The following is a 12198-nucleotide window of genomic DNA, read 5'->3' as shown; positions in this document are numbered from 1 at the left end:
AGGGAATTATCTTGCCAGTCAAGGAAATCTATTATAAATCACTAGTTTAAATTCTCCAGATGTCTGAAGAATCCCTCAAAAACACACATATTTTATAAAAGCTCATACACTTAATATCATCATGTAAAAAAGATGTTTATCGAGATTTTATCCAACCAACCAGCTGTGATTACTCTTAATTTGGAATAGAAGAAGTTGGCTATGAAAAAAATTGCTCTAAAATATAAATATCCCCATCTTAAAAGGAACAGAAAATGAATACTGGTGAGGATACAGTCATAGCTAGTGACTTACTGGGTTTGGGGGGAAGTTGATGTGAACACTGTATAAAAATAAAAAATTACTTTTGGGCTTTGTAACTAAACAGCCATGGGTTAGAACTGGACTTCTAGAACTTACTAGCTGTGTGGTAAGATGGGATAATGTTTGGGACTGTGTTTCTACAAGACCTTACTCAGAACTGAGAAAATATCAGTTGTCCATAATAAAGAACACAGGTGGTGTTTGATGGAGATCATCTGTAAGCTTCTGAACAAATGAAACCTCCAAAGCACCCAACACAGAGAAGTGTCCAGGGAGTAGGCCTTGAGATGTCTTCCTTATCATCTCCACTGATTTTAAGCATAAGAATAAAACAATTCTAAAAGCATGTGTCTATGTACAGGCGTGCACCATAATGTAATAGTTAAGCAGATTCTGAAGCCAGCTGCCTGTGTTCAAATACTTAGCACTTTGAACTCTGAGCAGATAACTGGACTCCTCTGTGCCTCAGTTTCATCATCTGGAAAATGGGGATGATAATACCTACCTCAACAGATGGGTGTAAGGAGTTAAGGAGTTTGTTTCATGTAAAGGGATTAAAAGGGAATCTTACAGAGGGCAAGAGTTAGCCATTATTTTGTTGGAGAATATGAGAAAAAAAGGATGTAGTGCTACTTAGGGATAAACGTGTCAGGTATTTAGAAAACATGGACCATGATCTCAGTTAAATAGAAAGCAGGTATTCATAAGGACTTGGGTGACAAACCTTAAGGGGAAAGAGAGGGGATTCAGTTCCCTGGTTCTCAGAACCTATCTGCTGCTGCTGCTGCTGCTGCTAAGTCGCTTCAGTCGTGTCGGACTCTGTGCGACCCCATAGACGGCAGCCCACCAGGCTCCCCCGTCCCTGGGATTCTCAAGGCAAGAACACTGGAGTGGGTTTCCATTTCCTTCTCCAATGCATGAAAGTGAAAAGTGAAAGTGAAGTCGCTCAGTCATGTCCGACCCTTAGCGACCCCATGGACTGCAGCCTACCAGGCTCCTCCGTCCATGGGATTTGCCAGGCCGAGTACTGGAGTGGGGTGCCACTGCTTTCTCCGCAGAACCTATCTAAGTCTCTTTAAATCCAAGGCAGGTGGGAAGCTGCTGTATAACACAGGGAGCTCAACTCGGTGCTCTGTGATGACCTAGAGAGGTGGGATAGGAGGAGAGTGGGAGGGAGGCTAATGAGGGGAAGGATATATGTATACTTATAGCTGATTCACATTGCTGTACAGAAGAAACCAACACAACATATAAAGCCTTATCCTCCAATCAAAAATAAATTTAAATAAATAACCAAAAGGCAGTAGCCACTAAAGGATTGGGCGGTTCAGTGAAGTGATTGTGCACACACGGATCCCCTTACCCCCATCCTGAGCATGGTTAGCAGGGGACTGTCAAAGTCCACCTCCTATGATGTCCATGGCGTGTTATCAGTTGTGCCTCCACACTGGATTCTAAAGACATCACACAGCACCTGAGCCCCCTGAACACCCCCCACCTCTGTCTTCAGAGGATAATGTAAAATGTGTGCATCTAACACAGCAAAATGTTATCTTGGGTTTTCAAACTTTGTGGCCCAGGAAGTGTCTGTTCCATATTTCAGTAAATGGACTCTTAACTTTACCATCTGTGTGAACCACTGGGTAAGCCCCAAATAACACTGCTTTCTGTCTTTTTTATATACAAATATCTTCTTGCCAAATGACCAAGTGTCCTTTGGCTGTTGCTTCCCACCCTAGACACAAATGCATTTCTTAGATATCATCTCTTTGAGCTATTACTTGCTTTTTTCCCCTCTTAAATGTGAAAGAAATGACAAAACCTAAACCCCTAAGAGCCTACAGGGTAAAGGCTGGCTGTGGTAGAAGATAACAGATTGAAAGTTTTAAATGTTCTTATGATACAAAGTAACTCAGCTAAGTGGCTTGGTTTTTACAAAGGTAAAACACTATGCTTCATTTAGGGAGGAGTTTCAGGGTAATTTAGGGAAGGCTTTGGAAAAGATTTATTAAACAACTAGAGAGAAGACAGGAATTTATAACGTTTATACCTATCTATCCTTCATGTGTTGTCCCTCTGAGTGATGTAATACATATCTTGGGAAGGAAGCAGTTTTATTTCAAATCTAAACCCAGACTTGACTCCCAGTCTCAAATATTTCCCATTTGTTCTTATAAACAGTGTGATCACAGGGTCTGCATGATTTGTGGTTCTAAATACATGGACAGCATTTTCCAAACAACTGGTACAAGGACATTTTATAGCCAGCAGCTTCCAACTTTCATGTCTTGATGAACTGTGGCTTGCCATGTATTAAGATTTATCCTGGGACTTCCCTGGTGGTCCAGTGGTCAAGAATCTGCCTGCTAATACAGGGGACATGGGTTCAATCCTGGTCGATCCCTGGTCCCACATGCCTCTGGGCAGCTAAGCCCATGTGCCGTAGGTACTGAAGCTGTGCTCTAGAGCCCAGGAGCTACACGTACTGAGCCCACACACCCTAGAGCCCACACTCTACAAGAGAAACCACTGCAATGAGAAGCCCGCACACTGCAACTAGAGAGTAACCCCTGCTTGCAGCAACTAGAGAAAGCCCGCACAAAGACACAAAGCAGCCAGAAATAAATAAACTTGCAAAATCTTTAAAAAGCAGTTCTTAATTAAAAAAAGATTTATCCTGCACCCCAACTTTTATTTATTCATTCTTTTCTCTTTTAAAGCAATTCACCAAAATTTTGATGTCACATTGATAGTTTTAAATTTTATCATACCCCTGAAGTTCTCACTCTTTCATCTCTTCATCAAAGTTTACATATAATACCTTCAAATGTAATGAAACAACTCTTATGAAAGCAATATAACAGATATGGATATTTGGATATCCATATTTGTTTTGAGGTGAGCAGGTATAATAGAAAGAGACCCAGACTGGAATTCAAGAGATCCAAACATTATTTCCGGCTTTGCCATCAACTGCGTGGGCTTAGACAGGTTGGTTAGTTTTCTGTCTTATAAAATAGGACAAATGATCGAAATCTCTGAAGGCTGGTTTACCTCCAAAAATTCTATGGTTCTTTAATTCTGCATGCTTGTGGGAAAGAAACTGATGATGTTTTACCTTAAATATAAATAGTTCCAGACATTTCTGGGTGGTTAGTCAACCAAAATGGTTGGTAGCCTAGGTCAGCTCTCACGCGTGCACCTGTGCTGACTTGCCCGCCAGACTTTATTGCTTCACTGCAGAGGCCCTGTAGGCTGTTATATCGGCTGCGAGCCTTAACCGCAAGTGTTCCTCAGAGACAAACGTCTTCATGTCTATTTCTTCTCTAAGAATCTTCTTCTGTAAAAGCAGCAGTTCCAAAATCAAGGGACCCCCACCCCCCTCCAACACACACACTCACCAAAAGAGCAGGAGTATTTGCTCCAGATCAATAGTTCTCATCTTTCAGTGGGATCAGAATTATCTGTAAAATTTGTAAAAAGGTAATTACTCAGACTCCATCCCAAACCTACCCAATCAGAAGCTATGGGGTGGGCCCTGGGCACTTACATTTTTCATAAGCTTTCCACCTGCTTCTAATGCCTGACAAAGATGGAGAGACACTATAAAAATTTGGTGGTATCAAGAATGCAAAATGCAGATGTAGATCCAAACTCAAAATACAGTCCAGTGAAACACTTTTCTTATTGACTAATGTAATTAAAGGAAAATGAAAATGTAGATTCTACACTGTCACAAATGAACTCCAGATTTATCCTGATTCTTTGATCAGCGCAGAATATTTGCAGTGTGTGATTTTCTTAAAGAAGCCAAACTTGCCCAGTCATCACAGCATCTCTTATGTGAACAGAGGGGTTTGATGATTACAATATAATTTTCTAGAGCAGATAGTGGTGGAGAGAGTATCTGGGGTGGATTAGAAAGCCCACTCGACCCACCTCAACTTCTGACAACTGCCACCAGGTGGGAATGTGTAACCCCAGGTGGCCAGTTCTTCCGATTTTCCAAAAGAAGCTAGAAATTGAGTTTGTATGTATAGTCTTGTCATTTTTAAATGATTGGCAAATAATTCAAATGCTTTCTTAAAACATCGTCTAAAAATGCACCATTGTGGCCCAACAACAACAGAAAAATCAAAATTCATCAGCCCAGATTTCACCTGAATATCTGAAGTTCTGTCTTACAAGTTCTGAGTTCTATATCTGAATTCAGTTAATCAAAAGTTATTATCTGGCAGAAATTACTTCTAGCAGACACATAATGTAATGCTCTCTGCCTCTAGAACAGAATTCTCTGCCATTTTTTAGCTACAGGGCTTATACAGGTGCTACATACTAAGTTCCTTTGTGCACTCAGTGGGTATGGCAAGGCTCTTGTGCTGTGCCAGGCACTGAGAATACAGTGGTCAACCAAACCTTAAAGTTTAATGTTTGGCACATCACATTAAAAAAAAAAAAAAAAACCATGAAGCTTACCACTCCATCAGTGGTAAAGATTAAAAATACAGATGGGCAAAATTTTAAGAGCAGAATGATGATTCTTTCAGAAGAGGTTGAAAACCAGAAAAAAACAAAGACTGGCCAAGAATCACAAAGCTTGAAATGGAGTAAAAATTAAAGCCCGAGCGTCTGTCTTTACTCTAGGCTCCTCTCCCCGCTTCTGCTGCATACTTCCCTAAATCTAGAAGGGCTGATAAAGGATCATCAAAGGAAATTAGTAGGTTTAATGCCAACTGGAGAGACAGCTTCAGTTTGGCAAGTTGTCATTTGGAAAATAATAGAATATTCCATCTAGAACTGACTCAGAATTTCATCTACCTTCAAGGAGTTGACTATTTCCTGCAAGTCAGAGGCCATTCTCTCTTACCTTAGAATATATAACACAGTAGCAATGCAAAGAGTTGATTATATCTATTTAGAAATAAAAATTAAGGGTCAATGAGCTAACATCTATAAAAAATAGATTAGGAGAAGAACACCAAGTTGAGTGTCAGTAAGAACAGGGAGAGAAACGGGACACCAGGAATGTGGTTAACAGCAGGGTTACTGTCTTCACTGCAAACATCCTACCTTTTACTCTCAACCATACTGCAATCAAATGCCCAGTCTGCTGGAGGAAAGAAAGTACTTCTCTGAGTGGCCACAATCACTGATTCTATAAACTGCTCTTAGTATTTTTTATTCTTTTCTAAGTAAGTACTAACCTACAAATACAAGCCTATTTTTAAAGGGGTATTCTCTACTTCAGAGGTGGGAGAAACAGGTGTGCCTTAGCTGATAAATTACAAAATTGTTTGGAATGTATTTTAATTTCAGAAGCCTGAATGACAGGCAGTGGACTTCAAAAAGAGAAGTGAGAGATACTCGGGTAGGCAGTGTTTGTCAATGACCCTAGTTTTGCTATCACTGAATGTAAAGGCAACTTTGAAGAGACTAATTCCAAAAGTGAGATTATGGGTGATTTTTGTTCTTTTTAAATTCTTTCCTTTCCAAATAGTGTTGAAAAAATGAGGAAACAGGTTTTTTACATCATGCAGCATTTAAAAAAAAAAATCAAAACCTTATAATTAATTCCTGTTTTCAACTTACCAGGGTTCTAAAACTGGAAAAATTCTATTTTTATGAAAGCCAGAGAAGCAACTAGAATGTAAAACTTTTTCTTTAACATCTCCCCACCTCCCTAGCCCAGCCCATGATTTAGTAATACTTAAATCTCTGTAGTAACACTTATATCTCTGTAAGGTTCTTGCCCCTTTCAAAGAAAAAAGCTCTCCCAATTAAACCTGGAAACTGAAAAATTTTTTCCTTCTCCATTAACCATTTCTATTCACATTTTGACATATGTCAAAACCTTCTGGGAAAGCAGTGTTTCCAACGTAAAAGGCTCATGAAAACAGGGCATGTTCTTAAGAGAAAACACAGAAGACTTAATGAGTGATTTCAGGGACCCTCACGTTCAGCATTGGAAAACCAGGCCTCCAGAGACATGCTGTGCAAATAGCATGATTTAGACCATTAGGACAACAGTTGTACACACAAAAAAATCAAAACGCAACACAAAGTGGAAATATATGTTGATACCTAGTTTGACAGTTTGTTGTGTAGTACTAATTTTGATGTCAAAGTTCATAAGGTGATAACATTATTAAGAGAAAACAGATGTGTGGAAAGACACATGCATTGCCTAAAAAACAATGGCAATCAAGCAGACAAGATCCATTTTCTCACTTAATCCGATCAAGGATCATAGAAGGGAAATTGAATCTAATTTTCTGGTTTTCTCCTCAGCAGTACAATCTAGGTGGTTAAACTATATATCTTCTTCGTAAGTCAAATGTCTGGCTGTGTGCTGAAGACACATTTAAAAAATAACTGGAAAATAGACATTTGAAATGCGGGTGGCATCACACAGTGCCACTACCCCAGCATATTAGAACAAGGAACAAATTAAGTTGGAGAAGTTCTCAATGGGTATATTTTGAACCTTCACAGGTGTATTCCCAAATTTTACATAATGTGTAAATAAGAAATTAAGTGTTGTTTCAACCAAGGTGTGGCAGTCATCAGCACAATTGATGCCTTGTCTTTCCAGGCCCAGGAGGAAGACTGAGCTTCCACAGTCTTGTGTGGATGGGACCACAGCTGTGGCCACGGGGTGGTAAGCAGAAAAGACATGGGTCCACTGCCAGGAGGAGCATGGACAGCCTTCCAGAACTTTTCACTTTGCCGTCACCACCAGGCAGGTCCAAGACAGTGATGGTTCCTTCAGCCTCGACACCTGAGCGCCTGTGCCAGACAGCACCTCACCTATGCAGGACTTGTGCAGTGTTTGTCATAAACCTTTGTTCTGAAGCACTGATATCTTGAGGGGTTTTGTTTTTTTTTTTAACTGCAACATAATCTTGCTCTCCGAACTGAAACCAAAGGATATGCACTGATATTTGTTATTGTTGGTATTATTATTTGTGTTATTTGTCCACCAGGCTGTTGAACTGAGTGGCTCATGTGACTTTTAAGTAGAACTGAGGTCTCTGTACTCTTAGGAGGTTAAAAAGTGTATGGTATTGTTAAACTGATGACAAAGTCATGAAAACACCTGAGAACTTTATGTCTACATGACAGCATCCTTTGATGCCAAAGGATGGCCGAGTTCACTGTGACATAAATAATTTTAGCTTCATATGCAATCTTATTCCTTCAAACAAGGCACCAGGAAGCTTAACATCTGAATACATACCTTTTACACAAGGGCTGATACCGGTTTAAATTCGAGATCACCTCTACATTCAACAGCGTAACTACACCACCAGAGGGAGCCATCTGCTCTGTTTTCTGCCTCGCCAGGACAACAGAGAAACTTCCAGCTACACCTGGAAATTCCTTTTGGTCTAGCCACTTCCTTTCTAAATGTAAAACCATGCTGGTGTTAGGCTAGTTGGATAGAATCACCAAGGAAGCTATGAAATGCATGTTCTCGGGTACCCCAAAGGTTGTTGACTCAGTAAGCCTGAAGTGGAGTTTGTGGATGCATGCTAAGTCACTTCAGTCATGTCTGACTCTATGGACCATAGCCCACCAGACTCCTCTGTCTGTGGGATTCCCCAGGCAAGAATACTGGAGTGGGTTGCTATGTCCTCTTCTCCTGCCCTCAATCTTTCCCAGCATCAGGGACTTTTCCAATGAGTCATCTGTTCGAATCAGATGACCAAAATACTAGAGCTTCATCATCAGTCCTTCCAGTGAATATTCAGGGTTGATCTCCCTCAAGACTGATTTGGGAGATTTTATTTTTGGGGGGCTCCAAAATCACTGCAGATGGTGACTGCAGCCATGAAATTAAAAGACACTTGCTCCTTGGAAGAAAAGCTATGATCAACCTAGACAGCATTTTAAAAAGCAAAGACAACAAAGGTCTGTCTAGTCAAAGCTATGGTTTTTCCAGTAGTCATGTATGGATGTGAGAGTTGGGCTATAAAGAAAGCTGAGCGCGTAAGAATGGATGCTTTTGAACTGTGGCATTAGAGAAGACTCTTGAGAGGCCTTGGACTGCAAGATCAAACCAATCAATCCTAAAAGAAATCAGTCCTGAATATTCATTGGAAGGACTGTTCCTGAAGCTCCAATACTTTGGCCACCTGATGCGAGGAACTGACTCATTGGAAAAGACCCTGATGCTGGGAAAGATTGAAGGCAGGAGGAGAAGCGGGCAACTGAGGATGAGATGGTTGGATGGCATCACCGACTCGATGGACATGAGTTTGAGCAAGCTCTGGAAGTTGGTGATAGACAGGGAAGCCTGGCATGCTGTAATCCATGGAGTCGCAGAGTCAGACACAACTGAGCAACTGAACTGATGACTGATTTGTTTGATCTCCTTGCTGTCCAAGGGACTTCAGGAGTCTTCTCCAGTACCACAGTTTGAAGGCATCAATTCTTTGGCATTCTGCCTTCTTTACAGTCCAGTTCTCACAGCCATACATGACCACTGGGAAGACTGTAGCCTTGACTATACAGACCTTTGTCAGCAGAGTAATGTCCCTGCTTTTCAACAGTCTAGGTTTGTCATTGCTTTCCTGCCAAGAAGCAGTCGACTTCTGATTTCATGGCTGCAGTCACCATCCGCAGTGACTTTAGTGCCCAAGAAGAGGAAATCTATCATTACTTCCACCTTCTCCCCTTCTATTTGCCATGCAAGATGGAGGTGGACGCCAGGACCTTAGTTTTTTTAATATTTAGTCTTAAGCCAGCTCTTTCACTCTCCTTCACTCTCATCAAGAGGCTCTTTAGTTCCTCTTCACTTTCCGCATATCTGAGGTTGTTGATGTTTCTCCCGTCTGTCTTGATTCCTGCTTGTAACTCATTCAGCCAGCAGTGTAGAAGATTGCAAAGAACTGATCCTTTTCAGTCAAAAAGTTCTGCCATCTGCCGGGCATTTTCTGACAGGGATCAAGATATCAGAAGCCCAGTTGGATAAGCAAAACCTCCTAAGAAAAGAATTTCAGCAAGACACTTTACAATAAAAATCACCACAGGAATAAAACACTGTTATCTTCAAATTTAAATTTATTAAGACATTCAGCTATGTCAGTCTACATCCAAATCTGCTACTAAAAATAAAATAAAGTCACATCCCACATTAGGAATACCAAGTTGAAAAACACTTTTTGAGCCAAGCCTATTGTATAAATAAATGACTAGTTTCTTTTCATATCAAAATTCCCATAAAAAATTACATTCCCCCCTCCCTAGTTCTACCTGTAACCATGATGAATGTAAAAATTTAAATATGACACATCCTTGTCAAAGAAAAGGTGCAAAGTCTATTAACAGCTTTAAAAGTGGCATTTGCAGAGTGTGATCATACGTTATGTACTCATTCCCCAAGTGCAAATATTGCCATAATTTAACACTGCTTTGATTCAGTTGCCAAGAACTAAACATTACACAGGATTGGAAAGTACACTCAGGGCCTTTCTCAGTGCCCTAAAGCCCTTCCCACTTTGGTCTCCTACACTAACGTGGACTCCAAAGTGTTCATTAGAGTTTTAGTTTACTTCACACAGCCAACACAGTATACAGTGTATTAACAAAAGTTTCATATACATCAAAATATTGAAGACTCCATCATAAAGTTCAAGAGTCTCGGATTACATGAATGCACCCGCAAGGCCCACGTGCCCACCCACCCCCTCCCCCAAAGCACATACGAAGTATGAGCGTGCTTCAATCTTTGAATACAATCAATGCTTTTATATCTTTGATTTCATTTCAGTGCTGTACAGATAATCACCTGACTGAGTTCCAATTAACTGAGGGGAAAGGGGGCGGAGGAAAAGGGCTGGTCACCACTCATACTCTGTAACAAGAACGGTCCTGTTCCGTAGAAAGTGAAGGGTCAGTTCCACCTCTGCCTGCTGCCTCCTGTGCCGTCCTCATGCTTGCCATCCTCCTTCCTTTAGCCCCTTTCAGATGCTCCAATCTGATTTTATTTATCCCTTACAAATCAGGGGCTGTTTCTGAAGTTCCTGAGGTTGAATTTTCTTGGCAAACCTCTACCGATGAACACCAGCATAGGATATATACATTTTGATTAGCATACACTGCAAAACTTCCTCCCCCAGTGTCAAGGGGATGAAAGCAGGGGGTCTCCACTGAGAGCACTTCCTGGATGAGATCCTTGGAATGTCAAGCTTCCTGCCTAATCACCTCATACATCCGCTCCTCAAATCTGAGCACGGATCCCACCATGAGTTAACTTCATCTCCGGAGAGTGAAGTGCTACTCCTGCTGCTTCTCTTCTAGGCTGACCTCAACAGGAAGAGCTTCATCTTCTGCACCAGGAGGATTTTCCTTGGGATCACAAGTCCCTTCCTGGCTATCTGATCTTCTGGCAATGCCCTCGTCCTTATCCCTAGAACCTTCTTGTGCCCCAGGCCCCTGAGGTAGCTCCTGGCCTGGGGCTTCAGTACCTCCCTGGAGTGCGTAAGCGGGAGGCTGTGGAACGTCCTTATCCCTAGAACCTTCTTGTGCCCCAGGCCCCTGAGGCAGCTCCTGGCCTGGGGCTTCAGTACCTCCCTGGAGTGCGTGCTGCTCGACTCCAGCGGCAGGCTGTGGAACCAGGTCAGCGCCTAACCCAGGCAGCTGCGAGGAGTTCTTGAGGTGGCAGTGGCACAGAGGGCAGGTCTCCTGGACATACAGCCACTTTTTGAGACAGCCTGCATGGAAGAAGTGACTGCAAGGTGTGATCACAGCAGATTTCATGTCCTACAAAGGCGGGAAAGAGATACCTCATGAACGTCTGTTGTCTAAAACTTTTGCCGCTACGCATGTGTTCTAGTTCCAACTTTTCTTTCCTTTCCTACAAAGTCTCCATAGAAAATCTGTAACACAGATCTTACAATAAAACTCACTGTGTATGTTTGTAATAATCCTCTTGCCATCAGAGACCCCTTTATACAAACAAAACAAGAACCACTGGCTAAGCAATTTCTAAAAGGAAGTAAAAACCAAACATGAGGAAGAAACGACCTATGTAACTGGGTTCTGTCTTAGTGTGAACACAAAGGTATAAAACTGTAGCAGTACAATTACTGGGTCTCCACGAGTATAATCAGAACTTCAGGAAGTCTGATGAAGATGGGACTTTCTCCATTTTTCACTTCTACACAGCTCAACAGATTATTCCATGACGAGATTATTGGCAAGGAGACAAAATCAGTCACATAACACCAGGGTATTGGCAAGGAAGTGGCAACTTCGTCAGGGACAACGTACATCCCAGTTTCTACAATACAAGCCAGTGTTTCTCGGCATGCATCAGAACCACCGGAGTGCTTGCTAACCATGCACATTCTGGGGCCACCCAGACCTTCTGATCTGGCTATCTGAAGATGGCATTCACAAATCCACAGGTACAGCAGGCCACCCATGGGACTTCAATGCACATTTAAGTTCAATAACCACTGGAATAAGCAGTGGTATACTTTACACTAATAGTCCCTGTGTAAGATATATTTGGGGAGGGAAAGCTGAGGATATGAAATTTAAATTATAACAATATACATTTGGTGAATCAACCATTAATTTTGTCTCAAGTCCCAAAACATGGAGTTGTGGCTATCGCAGAAATTCCTTGCCAAGAACCAGTAACACCTGGGAGTGGACTTTTAAGCAGAAAGCCATCCAAGGAAGAGCAGCCAGCTGGGAAGGTAAGCGATTCGAGTTTCGTTTTCTGTGTGGTGTCAGCAGGTAGTCCAGGCACCTCAAAAAAAGTGATGTGACAACGGGAAACACAAAAAGAGGACTCTCGAGTCCCAGAGACGGTATACTTAGACACCGGCAGCTGAAGCCAGTGTGCCTCAGATCTGTCTCTGCCGTGCTTTGTCCTGCATCCTA

At 41.8% G+C, this 12198-nt stretch overlaps 1 protein-coding gene across 6 annotated transcripts in view; it reads right to left on the bottom strand.

Annotated features, from left to right (window-relative positions):
- Positions 1-9348: 9348 nt before the first annotated feature.
- Positions 9349-12198, bottom strand: part of RNF145 (ring finger protein 145) — a 64453-nt gene continuing 61603 nt past the window's right edge. For all 6 annotated transcript variants that reach the window (XM_045166541.1, XM_045166543.1, XM_045166544.1 and 3 more), the window contains one exon: positions 9349-11067. In XM_045166541.1, coding sequence (XP_045022476.1) covers positions 10582-11067 — 486 coding nt within the window. In that variant the 3' untranslated portion in view covers positions 9349-10581. The remainder of the gene's footprint in view (positions 11068-12198) is intronic.

Source organism: Bubalus bubalis, chromosome 9 (assembly GCF_019923935.1).
Source record: "Bubalus bubalis isolate 160015118507 breed Murrah chromosome 9, NDDB_SH_1, whole genome shotgun sequence".
In the NCBI taxonomy this organism is placed as follows: domain Eukaryota; kingdom Metazoa; phylum Chordata; class Mammalia; order Artiodactyla; family Bovidae; genus Bubalus; species Bubalus bubalis.
The sequence above is the reverse complement of the archived record's forward strand: the minus strand, read 5'-3'. Positions and strand labels throughout refer to the sequence as shown.